Source organism: Cydia splendana, chromosome Z (assembly GCF_910591565.1).
Source record: "Cydia splendana chromosome Z, ilCydSple1.2, whole genome shotgun sequence".
Classification (NCBI taxonomy): domain Eukaryota; kingdom Metazoa; phylum Arthropoda; class Insecta; order Lepidoptera; family Tortricidae; genus Cydia; species Cydia splendana.
Window position 1 is genome coordinate 11,746,460 of NC_085987.1, and position 15,691 is coordinate 11,762,150.

General features: G+C 37.7%; 1 protein-coding gene across 11 annotated transcripts in view; it reads right to left on the bottom strand.

Annotated features, from left to right (window-relative positions):
* The window catches only part of LOC134804508 (uncharacterized), a 70,287-nt gene that overhangs the window by 18,940 nt on the left and 35,656 nt on the right, over positions 1-15,691 (bottom strand). For 9 of the 11 annotated variants that reach the window (XM_063777589.1, XM_063777586.1, XM_063777584.1 and 6 more), the window contains 2 exons: positions 6,960-7,072; positions 2,071-2,188 (listed from right to left, as the gene is read on the bottom strand). In XM_063777589.1, the coding sequence (XP_063633659.1) occupies positions 2,071-2,188; positions 6,960-7,061 (220 nt within the window). In that variant the 5' untranslated portion in view covers positions 7,062-7,072. Of the gene's footprint in view, positions 1-2,070; positions 2,189-6,959; positions 7,073-7,928; positions 8,086-15,691 lie in introns of those variants that run through there. The other 2 variants (XM_063777591.1, XM_063777585.1) reach the window with 2 other exon arrangements.

Sequence of the window (15,691 nt, forward strand, 5' to 3'; positions counted from 1 at the left end):
GAGTCATTTTGTCTCACTCAGTGAGCAAAATCGCATTTTGCTCACTGAGTGAGACAAAATGACATTCAAGTGACCTTTATAGTCAAATGTCATTTCAACATGCGGGGTCTAATACAAGTTCGATATACTTGGGTTCTATTATCTCTGTCCCTCTAGGTATGTTCTCACTGCTTAGGGTGAAAAATTTTGTGTACTACACGAGATCAAAGTTATTTACATCTCGTGCGCTTTTGAATCCCTTACGACGCTCACGATTCTAAATTAGATTCATAGAATCTTTCGCTTGCACGGGACTCAAAATAAGCACTCGAAGAAATATCAAACTTTGATCTCTTGTTGTACAAATAACTATAGCTACTTCTGCTACTAACTGAGCATAATGGAAACCTTACCGTTACGGTACATCTGGTGCTACATTACGACACCAGGTGCTATAATAAGCACATTACGTAACTACGTCGAAAATTTAAAGGGTCATATCCATATGTAAGGTAAAAAGTTGTACGATACGCGTGCTAATAGGTAATTCGAATTTCCTATTTTTTGCACTTGTATCGTAAATAACTATTTTTAAAAGCCCAGTATAAAACTACCACATTTTCACATAAAACACATAGTTATGTTGTCATGATATCATATTTATATTGTTCATACATTTCTCGACTATTGAAATGAAAAAAAAAAAAACAAACCGGGCAAGTGCGAGTCAGACTGGCGCCTCAAGGGTTACGTTCATCACACTATCGTTTACAAAGTTTTAAATTAATTTCGTAAGATGGTTTCCAGCAGTGGGACACAATATAGGCTATTAAACAAGTGCGAGTCAGACTCGCGCACGAAGGGTTCCGTACCATAATGCAAAAAAAGGAAAAAAAAACGGTCACCCATCCAAGTACTGACCCCTCCCGACGTTGCTTAACTTCGGTCAAAAATCACGTTTGTTATATGGGAGCCCCACTTACATCTTTATACTATTCTGTTTCTAGTTTTTGTTGTTATAGCGGCAACAGAAATACATCATCTGTGAAAATTTCAACTGTCTAGCTATCATGGTTCGTGAGATACAGCCTGGTGACAGACGGACGGACGAACGGACGGACGGACGGACGGACGGACGGACGGACGGACAGCGGAGTCTTAGTAATAGGGTCCCGTTTTACCCTTTGGGTACGGAACCCTAAAAAAAAGATGGTTTCACACTTTACCTTCTTATAGGTTTTCCTGTAATCTATGGGAAAGAACTATGTCCTGTACCTTGAGGCGAGTATCTTAAGTATTAAAAGGATAGAAAAGAAATGTGTGATTAATGTGATTATGTGCGAATAAATACTAAATTTATTAACCATTAAGGTAACCAACTTTATAACCGCAATATTGTTCAGAAAACTTATGAATCATCGTCAGGCCTACCGGAAGTAAATAAGTAAAGATTTTGTCAAATATAAATTTACTGCAGGTCGGACTGATTGGAGTCGACACTTTTATTAACCGCAAAGTATTAATAAGTCGGTAACCCTATAGTCAGCTGTGGTTCAAGAACGAACAAGCGGACGGGTTTAAACGTCATTGACGAAATAATACTGATTCATGTCCGCAGAGGACAAATGGGGCAACATTTACGACTTTATTGCATTCAATTTGTATACAGTCTTAACCTTATTTAACGTGCGCACGGTGCCACGTTATAAATAACACTAAATCGAGCTGGCAATGTATAATGAACTTGCGTGCCGATTTTAAAACAACACATCAGGTAGTGTTGTGCTTTATTACACTGACAAAAAATGCACACTGATAAAAATAGGGTCATGCCGACTACTTTGTCGTAATTTCCCAAAATTGTTGTTTCTCTCTTAGTATGGAAGAAATGTTACGGAGACCGAATATTTTCGCTCATACATACTTTTTAGAACATTATGAAAATTTAAATAAGTTATTTGTTAGTAAATTACCATTAACACTAGGGAACACTAACTATCATCAACCTGTCTTTGAAGTGACGTGTGCATAGTAATATTAATATAAGTCAAGTTTCTAAATTTTACTTTTTGTAAATAAATCGTTACTCACTGTCTGACCTGCCTCGAATGCCTTCGCAGCTCGGCCGCGAACACGCAGAACTCGCCGAACGTAAGTGTGAGCGACTTGCGTCGCGCACACTGTCTGGCGCAGACCAGCATTTCGAACACTGAAACATAGGGAGCAGTTAGAACATGGACTATCGAGAACCCAGCCTTCTCGAGATAAGGAGTGCTGGTAGGTAAGGACATTTGGTAAGTGGATCTATCCTTAAATTCAAGGATGAGAGAAAGGGTAAGGCACTGTGGAAAGTAGGACACAGTGGAAGTGTCTGCAACATCTCTAACCTTTTCGGGATCAGATAAACCTATTTCTGAGTACATGTAAAAGTATGTTATTAAAGCCCGTCACAGACCGAGCGATAATATACAAAAATAAATCTAGCTACTCCTCAAACTGACCAACATTTGTTCAGCAAATTTTAAAAATAGCTTATGTTTTGAAATTATAAAGAAATGTCACAGAACGTATTTAACTTAAGTTAAGCACAAAAGAATTTGGAAATAAAGTACATAAATTTAGTAACTGATATCGAATAACTATCTGTCGTTTCACAGGGGTACGTAAAAGCAGGTACCTATTATACAGGAAATGCAATTTTATAATTTGTATTTTGGATAAAAACTACCGCAGTAAGTGAATGACTTTTATCGAAACCATAATATGAAACAAAATAATAACGAGTAAGCAGTTTACGTTTCGAAGCGGTCTTCCGGTTGAGTACGTCGGTATAGTTACAATGCCGGATCACGAGCGGTCGTGAGTCGGTTATTGGTCATCAACTATAGTGAGCAATTGGTGAGATCATTGTAATAACACCTGTCGCGTTATACTAATGTTTCAATTAGGAATGGTAGATAAGTTTAATTATCTAGTATGATGTTATGACTATAATCAATCGTAACATATTCAGTCATTCAGTCAAAGGGTACCAGTATGTCAACTGTCGATAAAGACGTTCTTGCCAATCGCGAAGTCATGTATTAAAGTCGATCCGACATTCGCAAACGGCGCTCTAAAGGCCCCTTACGTCATAGAGTCTGTGCGGAAAGAGAAGAGTCGTGGGATGTAATGCGCCCCATACATTCCACGACTCTTCTCTTTCCGCACAGACTATAAAAAAAAAATATTTTGATCGTGACATAATAAAATCAAGTCTATAGTTTTTTCTCTACCATGTAGAAATGTTTTACTATTGTACTTATGTTTTAAAAAAGCGACACTTATGAAATTCATCATTTACTTACAAATCAATTCTAAACTTTAATAAATACAGAAACTCAACTGCAAAGAAATAAATCACATGAAATATGTAAGTACCTGCCGCTTACGAATAAACTGCTTAGTTCCATCATAAAATTAGCAACTACGGAGCATAGGTCATTCAAAGATGTGCTTGATACCTACTCATCTGACTTGTAAACTAACATAAACTGAGATGATGTCTGTCATAAGAGACATTAACAGTGGACTGTGAATTGATAGCTCGCTCGTGAGATTCATAGGCAATAAATATACAATAGGGGCGTGTCTTAATAACCACACAGAACCGTAAATTGCTTTATATGACAGCCGCGTTCAACAATTTGCACTTTGAGATAGAATCACCGCCGCCGGCACTCTTGAAGTCTGCTCGTGCGAATGGCAGCCAATGAAACTAAATAGTTATTAGCTTCCTTAAAACACCAACAACGCAAACTGAGTTTCACTCCCACTATTATTTAACTAATATGTGGAAAATTACAATTTTTGTTAATTTTATTTTAACCCATTTTACAGCGAATTTAATGTAAAAAATGTGTCCTAATTTTATTATAACAAGCAATGATTCCATTACATCAGTGCAATAGAGTGTAGTCAGTTTTGCTATATTTTAACGTAATAAAACGCTTACAGAACTCCCTTACATTATGTATATTATCTATAACCCATACCCATACATCACCTAGGACGATTAGTTCTTGGTGTGTTACCCAACACCGGTGATATTTGTTTGTAGTAATTAAACGAGGAGCAAGTACCTAATAGGTCAGATAGATCAAGACGGAGCCGGGCCAGGGTAAATAGATAAATTATTTTACGCCAATTATAATTTACTGGGCACCTGATGAGATCATTCGTTAGTTCATGACACATACTATACTGAAGCTTAGATATAGGTATCGAATAGCGCATTAGGCATTTGACAAACCCACCCTTCAATAAGTACCGGGAAATACATTTCATGAATCATTATTATTATCTTCAAATCAGTAAACAGTATCTGGAAAAAAAATTACTCATTACGTTAATTGTTTGTGTTTTAGGGATTCTCCGGATTACTCATATGTCCCAATAAATATAAATATGTATTTAATATTATGAATTATAAAATCAACTGAGGCACACCTATTATTCCATTACAATAAAACATCACTACACCTTATAAAACAAAGTCCTCCGCCGTTCTCCGCGTCTCTCTGTTTGTGTGTATGTATGTTCTAGATAAATACAAAAACCACTGAACAGATCATGATTCATGCGGTTTTCACCTACCAATAGAGTGATTCTTGAGGAAGGTTTAGGTGTATAATTTGTTAACCCGTGCGAATCCGGGGCGGGTCGCTAGTAAGGCACACCTATTATTCCATTACAATAAAACATGTGCAATAAGTATTTACCTGGGCAACGGTTTCAATTAATTATGTTGCAATCTATCGCTGTCTATTCGTCAAATGGTGAACGGCGACGTGCGGCATGCGGAACGGGCATGCGTAATTATTAATGGCATATAAACTGTCGTGTTGATTCAGCTCACTCGTATCAATATCATGGAGATGACGTCAAATTATCGCTCCATCGATCTACGACCGGCATTACTATCTACATACTAGGCTTGGATTAGTAATGCCTGTTGTCATAATCTCCTATAACTGTCTCTCCGTAATTTTAATAAATTGTTATGATATGATTCGTATCAAGAGTGTTACTTTACTTTACTTAAAAAAAACCTTCATAAGTACTAACATTATGCGCCCTACCCGGGTGTCATGTACTGACTACATTCTACCAGGCGTGGCTCACTCCGCGATTTCGTCGTTTTGCTACAGATAGCTAAAAGTACATACATTCCACACCAATTTTGGTGGCTAGCCATAAGCCGCGCGTGGCGCTGTCGCCACCTAGCGGCCATATCTGTCCTGATTGTAACAGACGCGTTTTGTTAGAGAGTGAGTCTTCTGTACCTAGTACTATTATTTATTCTGTGATTCTACTAACATCTTCTGTAATGCACATGGCTTTTAATGTTAAATAAATGAAATGAAATATTAATCTTAAGTTAGCAAATCTAAAATAAAACTAATCTTAAAATAAATAACTACAAACTATTCCCCTGCGGAATGGTGCCGTAGATGCTGGCAGCATTTCCTCGCTGTATCGCAATACTTATTCTTTGTACAAGGAAGCTGCCAGCTCTACGATCACCAGTGGCATCTGCTATTAGCAAATTACTTCTACAACCCTCTGTTATGTTTACATATTTTTATTATTATCGATAAACATAATATTAGTCCCAATATACAGGTGGATTTTCTTTTTGGGCCAGTGAGGGCAGCTACCAAATCCCGTTCTGCTAACCGAAAATGACCTTAGAAGACCTTCCCTCAATTTCAAACCTAATGAAAATTAGCGTTTACAAATTTTGGAAAAAACATACAGGGGGCGTGTAAAAAGTCATTTATGACAAACTTTTTTCTATCGAGCATCAAATGCATGTATGGGACCAAAAAACATTTCCGGCTAGAAAAGCCAAACATTCAATTTGCATGAAAATGAAAACTTTTATTTTTCACATGGGTCAATCCACGTAACACGACAACGATAAAATAAAGTATTGAATTTCCGTTTCGGTTTCGGCAATAAAACATATCGACGCCTTCCTGGGGCGGGGGTAGACTACCTACAAATTCTCAGTGCAAAGTTGCAATCACAAGGGAAAACCCAAAAACTTCGTGTTAACGAGGTTTTGTCTTATAGAGGGCATCGACTTAGGGAGTTTCTTATAGGTCATTGTTCGTCATAAAAGAGGTTTCGAGTTAAAGAGGCGAAACGCATGAAACAATCATATTCTACAAACACGTAAAGTACAATAATATTGTGTTTTACGCGCGAGTTACAGAGGTTTGCTAGTAAATAACTTCAAGATCTAAAAGTGATTAATCAATACGCCTATTTTTTCGAGTTTTCGAGTAAAAACACGTGAGTCTAAACCGTAAAATTATTTTAATATTAGTATGTCTCACAACAGTTTAAATTCGATTATTATGTAGAGGTAAAAATGTACTATCGTGTAAGGAATGGTTGGTTACTTCGTCTTAATGAGATCAAAAACTTCGTGTTTTGAGCTTTGAAGGTATGGGCATGGCATTTTATTTCGTGTTATCGAGAATTTTGCCATATCGAGGTTCCACTGTATATTCGTTTTGGGACATCGACATAAAGTAATTGATTGTAACAATTGCAACGTAGGTAACAAGCAAACATTCATTGATGTTTAAGATATGAACATTTAAAAGTTTAACTACGGTGCCATGTTTTGTGATAACTGAAATGTCAAACATACATTTCGTGTGAAATGCGAAGCTGTAATTTGACTTAGACTTTACACATCGATACAATAAATTTTAGCTACAAGCCAGCGGTTCCGGTTTCACCGAATCCCAATTACCTACCATTAGTATTCATTAGCATGAATATTACTTCCCAATTACCATTGTGTATACATACAACATACTTAAATAACATAATACATAGGTACAGTACGTGTATGGTGCCCTAAGTACAATGTTTATGGAGTTTATAACAACAAAAACTTCAAAATGATCATAAGTGAAGCTTACCTTGGGGATCGGTCGGATATAGCTGGATGTCGTAGAAAAGGCTTTTGACGCGATTGGCGGGCGCCGGCTGATCTGGCTTGCCCACCTTTCTCTCCCAAGCATTCGCTACCTCTCTGAAACAAAACAATTAAATCAGTATTACTAAGTATATTCACGTAATAAATATCTTTAAAAAAATATGGTTTTTCCGATACGCACATTTTTAATGTCCAGTAAATCCCCATATTGAATTCTACACAGAGTTTTAAAGACACTCATAAAAATGAATTAATTAAATTCCAGTTTTATATCAAAACGAGAGAACTCCAAAGTCAATACTAGTATGTAAGATAAGACGTCTGCCGTAGATACTGTAAGAATGAAAAGTAATGAACTGCGCGTACGTTTTTAACGACCTTGTTGTATTTATATTTATCAGTGTTTACAAGTAAAACTACATTTCTGTAGATTAAACTTCTCGAATAACCACAACAAGAAAAATAAATACCTAGTCATGTACCTATAATTTAGAATTCCCAAGGCTTACCCCATCGCTAAGAACAATATATACTTGTCACGAGTGATTCGGCATTAGTCGATTTCTCAGAAACAATGGATGTTTCTTTTTACTAAACTAAAAACAGATATCTAACATATTCCCTATACCTTAAAACTTTGACCACTGTCACCCGGTAATTCTATGTAATTCAAACAGCTATAGGCCCTACTATATGCATGTTATTTTTGTGTGGAATATGTTATGTATGTATAATGTAAATTTTACCCGAGAGCAATTGACCATGACTGTATCCGTGGGACGAATTAATGTAAAGAGACAGCAAGCCATAAACTGGTAGTAATAAGTGCATGTACTGCACACTGGCCGTCTCAGCAATTTTGGAAGGTATGTTTATATTTTATGACTTATGAGTCTTATGACAGTTATGACAGAAAGCAAGGACAGCGAATACACCGAAATAAAAAACTTACTGGTGTAAATATTGATCACAAGTTGAATTACAATCACAATTATATGATAAAACACACGACACCAGGATACAACTACACAATAAAGTTAAAGTTTTATGAAACATCATTATATAATTAACATTTATATGAGATGTCGTCTTTAGCATAACACTTGTAGTAATGAAGTCATAAGACTAGTGAGCTGCGGTAAACTGCTGTCGACTTACTGAACTTGTTATCAGTTGTGGATATTTCCGACATGTCTACGCAAATGCCCGTTAAGTGCCCTTTAGCATGCTAAAACTGATGTTATTTTATTCATATTTCACCCTTCAATCGCACAAAGTGAGTGATCTGTTGAGTTTAAACCTGTCTAAAAACCATCGCCTATGGTGTACTTACTACAAATCCTTTACAAAAAAACTTGTACTTGATGTAATTATTACAAATCCTTTACAAAAATCTGCAACTAAATCGATCGATCTGTTTTGAAGAAATCATCAAATCGGCTTCTCATACTAAATCCGTCTTGGTTCCGTCGGGTCAAAACTATTATGCAACTTTTGCTAAAAGGCATCAAATCCGAATTAACCAGCTAATCTAATCTAACTACCCGGTTAGTCTTTCAGGAACGGGAGCCATGATGCGAGATGGGTTTCCCTAAAATTGTATTTAACAATGTATGAAATGAATAACGATTTTTCTAATCTTCATAGCTGTATTTGATCGAATTGAATGGTTTAAGAGAAATTGACGAGTTTGTTTTCTTTGTCAAGTTGGTTAATAGTGCTTACCTAACTTATATAAATTAATTATTTCAAAAAGTATGACGGTAAGTTGATTATGCCCTTACAAAATTATGGTTATCAATCTTTGCAGAATTCTATTTTTGCTGAACATACCTACATTGTAATTGGAAGTCAAATCGGTTTTAAGGTATATCCTTGACCTTTGCTTGTTCCGTACAGAACGTGACACCCCGTATAGAAGTTAACCGGTTCGGTATATCGCTAGTTGCATTTTCGCATTTTTATTAGCTAATCTGATCTACGTAAATAACGTACGAGTACGTTAAAAATTTAAAGCGATATTATAATTAATACATCTGGCATTTAAAGTTAGTAGCAAATATAATTTTACCCTGGAGATGGTAGCATCTAAGTGCCTGTTTACACATAAACGTATGAACTCACACTCAACACTAATCAATGTGTAAACAGCTCATTTGAACAGCTTATTTTAGCTGTATTGTTATTATAAATAAATAAATGGCCTTTTTATTGGTCTTATGTTTACTTAAGTATAGGGGAGAGTCGTCGATATTGTACCACCCGTTAAATCGTACAACGTGTAGAACTCACATTAAATAACCTGGTTTAATTATATACGTACGCGGAGCACCAAACGAACGAAAGAGAGAAAACATATGATATTAGTGTAAATTGATGTATTTTTTTAATTAACCTAAGAGTTTATTTACACGTGGAGCAAAAGAGAAAAAAAGTGATTTTAGTGGAACCTGAGGAAATTTATTATATGTGGATTTGTAACAATATCCCTAACTTGTGATGTCGTTTAGCCTATCTACTCGTATACCTATTATACGATAAAAATACGAAATAACAGTATTTAAACGTAATGATTACGTCGTAATAGATATGAGCGCCGCGCCGGCACGTCGCCGCCGCCGACGAAATTTTCGCGCCGCCGCCGCCGACGCTGCGCTATCGGCGTGGCAACGGCTACTACTTTCAGAATCAGATAATATACATTTTATCTAGTTTAGATCATTAACGGCGCCACTCCGAATAGCTTATAGACATTCAAAAGGTATTTTGGGTCCATATAATTCAAAAATATAGGTAGGCTGGTTCGCTCATCCGACATTCACCCCGAAATTAACCATTGCAAGCATGGTTGAATGTTTTTAAAAGGTGTACAAAGGGATAAATTTCAGATAGGTATTAAGCGTTTTCACGTCCAAAGGTCCGGCCGTTGGGTTCGCATGGAAGGGCGTCGGAAACAAACGGATCACATTTAAACTTGGCCATTGTTCAAATTTCAAGCTTTGCTCTCTCGCAGCTCAATCTTTGGCCTCGTATCGCTCGCATGGAAGTATGCCGCTATCTGAACCTCCAAGTTTTCGGCTCTGTTTGGAGCTCAACTTTCGGCCTCGCTTTTAAAATGCTTGGTCATTGGTTTTTGTCCGATCTTAGCTCCACTGCAGCACGGCCTATGGACTCGCACGGATGCGCCTGCATCTCCAGGTTTTTAACATAATGGCCTCGGTCTTTATCGGCCTATCGGCATTCCTGATGATACAGTACTTTTTACTTAGCACAAAAGATAAGGGCCTACCCCGGCTAGGGCCTCACCAAGATTATAAGACCGGCTCTGATGCTGCGCTATACTGTTTATACTATATAAAACTATTTTCGAACCTTTATTCAATAAATTATCCTTGAAATTGAAAAATGCACTTATTTTATAACTTTCTTACAGCAAATATATGTTTTTTCGGTAAAATTTTGGTTTGAATTGTTTTTTTAATTAATCAAAGGAGTTTCAAGGCCACGCCGCATTTTCGCCGCCGCAGCCGACCGATTTTGACCGGCGCGCCGCCGCCGGCTTAATGCCTATCGGCGATCATATCTAAATCGTAAATATTTCAGTCACTTCGAAAAAAAAAATTGTCTTCCTTAATTTAATCACTGAATCATATCTTCTTAACTTTTATATGCACAGTGAAGCACATATGTTCCTACATATTTATAAAATATCCACGTTTAAGTAAAAACTATTACAATATAACCAGCTCTCCCCTATAATTATGTTATTAAAATGAGAAATATAAGAAAATACGATATTATTATCATCGTCAAACCTGTTCTTCCTCTTGACTCTAGCGAGTCTAGCGATAATGATAACTGGACGCCGACATTTAAAGGGAAATTGGCTAGTTGAATCCATGTTGAATCACAGAAACTGTCTCTACCGCCAAGTTGTATTAGTCACCCAACAACAAGAAATTTTGTTTAGTAAATTATTTTAAATACGCAATTTAATATTCATACGGTCTGGACTACTCATACAGCGCTGCCGGATGTAGTTTCCTTCAAGTTGCATACGAAAACTACTAGTGCTTTATTGTCGAGTTTATTGTCATTCCTTTCGTGTTCAATGTATTTGTCACCCACTTCTGATATCTTCGTCTAATAACTAGTAATACGACGCGACGTCTTACGTAGGCGAACAAGACGCGAACGCGAAGCGTAGCGGTGCGGCGCGGTTGAAACAATTATTTGATACCTATAAAAGTGTCCTACTTGACCGTTGCTTACGCTAAACGGCGCGGAAGAAACAAACCGTTGTTACATATGAAATTGTCCTAGGGGAGAGATTTTGACGTGAAGGCGAAGCGGCGCGTTGAGGGCGCGGGACGCGGCTAGCGTGGCGCATGTGTAGAGTTATCGCGTTTGATTTGATTGGTTTACTTCTATCTGATTTATTAATAGGTTTTAATGAACTATCTGTAGGCAAACAATTATTTTCTGTAGTATTGTTATCGCCCCAGCGAAAGCGAAGGTTTATTTCAATATTTTTTATTCTGTTGTTTTTATTTTAATTTTAAATACACATAGTATTTTTTACAAGCGATTTAGCAGTTAAGCCAGTATAAGCTGTGGTATATACTCGTATGCTTGATTACATTAGTAATAAACAGGCTTTTATACTCGTAATATTAATAACCCAATGCGGACGCTCTTGCTTGGTTCTCCTCAAGTTAGGGAACCAGAATAAATGGATGTATTATAATTTGAAAATAGTTATTTACGATACAAGTGCGGAAAAGAGGAAATTCGAAACGAGTGGCGATAAATTAAAGCACGACCGAAGGGAGTGTTTTAAATCGACACGAGATGCGAATTACCTATTCACACGTGTATCGTACAACGTTTTACAGTACTTATGGCCCTTTAAACTTTTGACATACGCACGGAAAGCGCGCTTTACGCACTACTGCGGGAAAATAGCACCATATGTACTTTTTATACCTGCATAGTATACCTATATTTGTATGTTAAATAAGCCCTTGTCGCTTCCCTTTGAATCATTACTATGATTAGTGTATAAAAATAATGAGTCATCACTCGAAATACTCCGTACTACGTTGTACGCTCCGTGCGATGACGATGTGGCCTTCTGAGGGCGGGGATACTACAAAGCAATTACTGTCCAGCGTATGAACGGCAACGGACAAACAAACCTATTGTCTGACCCTAGCTAATGGCGCAATACATCTGAATATTAATGGTGATTTATAAAAGAATATCTACATCGTGGATTGGAAATCTTTAGTGTATATATTTTACCCAGTTGCAGTGGTCGTACTTTTGTCAGAATGAATTCCAGTTTTTCTTTCTTTTTATACCCATGTAGAGTTTGCGCGGAAAGAGACGAGTCGTGGGATGTATGGGGCCCAATACATTCAACGACTCTTCTCTTTCCAATCAGACTCTAATTCGATCGAGCGCCGTTTCCTGGTTTGTTTTATAGAAAAAAAAAGATTTTGTTTTTTTTTTAGTTTATTTATTCACTTTAAATTTTAATACAATTTTTACATGCATGCCACTATTGGAAACCTTTAGGGTTTATGTAATAGTTGGCGAGATCGCGCGGTCCAATCCGCGTTTGCTTAATACTATTATTAATTAATACTTAATACTATTATTATTTATTACATGCTTAGTTGTGTTTCGGTAAACTTAAATTAATCTATGAATATCAAAATCTCTGCTTCTATTTTATACATTAGTCTAGACTTAGGTAGTATTTTTTTAGGATTGGCATACATTTGCCGTGATTTTCAACAATGTTAATGAGATCATACTGTAAATTCTTAGGTAAGGTGTTTAATATATATGGGAGTAGAATTTCAATTACTCTTTTACCGTATACATTGTTACTTTTTGGTGTTGTATATGAGGGTAGATAGTCTAAGGTACGTAAATTACTGGGGCGATTTTTTTTATCTAATGATGGTATGATTTCACACTCCTCTGTTACTAAGGACAAACAAAACCTATCAAAGACGTTAATAACTTTGCAATGTTTAAATAGGCCCTTTTTATCATTTTTATACTTTTCTCTAATTTTATTCGGTACAATTGTTTTCAGAAGTGCCGTTTGTAGGTTATAGATTTGTTCCAAGTAGGTTTTGTATGTCCGCCCATAGCTTGTGATACCATAACATATAATTGAGTCGGCGAGTGATTTGAAAGACGACGTGCGTATTTGTAGTCTTTTACAATCCATAATGTATAAACCAACGTTTTATGATAAGGTATGGCTATGAATGACACTAGCACAGCTGACGCCGTCTACTGGGAAAGACGGAAAACACTTTTTGCAAGATTTGACAACAACCTGAACAAAATGAATTAGAATCAGTAGGTAATTAAGGCTCTATGAAAAACTGCTATGTTAGGGTTGAAGTAGGATTAGATTTTTACTGTGGTGTCATCATTAGAGAGTACTCGTTCTCGTTTCCGATCTGACAAACGGGGAAGGATGTTAGTAAATACACATTCGTTCAATGCCTAAGGGCATTCCGAGAAAATGATTTAGTGAAGGATGACTTCAAGCAAGTTCAAACGACGTCGACCGACAGATGAGATCACGGCCTGGCAGTAATTCAAATCGAACAAAGACGGTTAATTAGGATTAGCATGTCATACATTCTGAGACGCAATCTCTGACCTAGGAAATCTTTTCGGTTAGCTGGATATTAACTCTACGTACAAAATGTTGGCAAGTCCAACAGAACGAATATTTATGAAAGTAATTCCTTTTTACATTTCTCTATGCTCTTGTTCTATCTTTGAATTCTGTTACCATGTGAACGGGAATAAACACTTCACATTACCACCGAAATATGGGCCTATCATAATTGTGCTTTTATATTCAATATATTATTGTGACTACAAGACGGTTTACTTCTTCGCCCCTACGGAACCAGCTCACTCCACCTCACCGCTGAACACAAAACGTCTCGCGTTTTCTGTGTATTTTCAAATTTATTCCTTGAAGGATTTAATGGTGTTCCTCGCATACAGACGCTGCATAAATCATCTGTAAAGATGTTAAAGGCCCTCATGATAGGTGTAGGTACCTACCATACAAACGCTTACACGTTGCGGTCGGAAAGACGGACAGACAATGGCGTAACTATAAGGGTTTCTTGTTGACTACAGGACCCTAAATAGCAATGAAAACTGATCACTTTATGAGGAAATATATATACAAGCCGAGCCGCTACTAAGTTTGGAAGTAAAAGAAACAAAAAATATTTTTAAGGGGGCACTCCATTCATGTAACTAGAAGTAAAAAAAAAAACAGGCGATATCAAACGTGTGACTCATCATTCGATCGGTCTTTAAAAATAAGGTTGTTGTTTCTGAATAAAATTTTTGATGAAGTGGATATTTTTGAAAATAATCGCTTCGTAAGTCGAAAATAATGCTTCCCAAGACGCTGAACGAAACCCACTACCAGTGACGAAGTCTGTTCTACAGGACTTCCCGCACAGTCAGCACCGCCCTGTGCTGCTTGAAATCGGCCTTCGAATACCATTGATTCACTCATACCCAGCACCCAGGTGGAACTTTTTGAAGGCTGACTGGAAAGCATATTCAGACTGCCTAGACGATTCTGTCAGATGGATACCACCTCTCCCAGAAAACTACGAGCGATTCCAGAAGCTAATAATAACAACGGCCAAAAAACATATACCTCGCGGCTATCGCAAACAGTACATCCCATGCTGGAATGACAACACCGAAAGACTGTGGAATGAGTTTAATCGGACTGGTGACCGAAATACTGCCCATGAACTGATCAGATCCCTGAACGAAGCACGCCAAACGAAATGGGAGAACACCGTCAGCAACATGAATTTCACGCATTCAAGCCGCAAGGCCTGGCACGTCCTCAAGCGCCTCACTTCTGGGATCAACAGTCCAGCTAACCACACAAAAGTCAACCCAAGTGCCATCGCCAACAGGATGGTGAAGCTATCAAAGATGCCTAGCGAAAAAGTGCATACCCGCCTTATCCTGAAGCAATTGAAGGAAATGAAGTCTCATGCTACTCCTGATTGCAATTACAGTGGCCCTATCACTAAATCTGAAGTGGCAGCGGCGATCAAAAATATTAAAACAAATAAGGCTTGTGGGCAGGACAACATTTTCCCGGAGTTTATAAAATATTGTGGCCCCCGCACGCAGCAATGGCTGGCATCATTCTTCACGAAGATGATTGAGTCAGGAAAAATCCCTGCCCCGCTTAAATATGCCAAAATAACCGCAATACTGAAACCGGCAAAACCAGCGGATAATCCTGAAAGCTACCGACCCATTGCACTCCTGAGTGTGACATACAAACTTTTCGAGAGAGTCCTCTACAACCGAATCGCGCCAGCAATCGAAGCGCAAATTCCTCAGGAGCAGGCGGGATTCCGCCCTGGCCGCAGCTGTAACGATCAAGTCCTGGCGTTAATCACGCACATAGAAAAGGGCTTTGACGAAAATCTCAAGTCCTCCGCGGCCTTCGTAGACCTCACCGCCGCATATGATACCGTCTGGCGCCAAGGACTGCTGTTTAAACTACTGAAGGTCGTCCCCTGTATCAGGATATACAGAATAATAGAAGACGCCCTCACCAACAGACCCTTTCAAGTATTCTTGGGTGACAAAGCCAGCCGAGCTAGAATTCTCAATAACGGA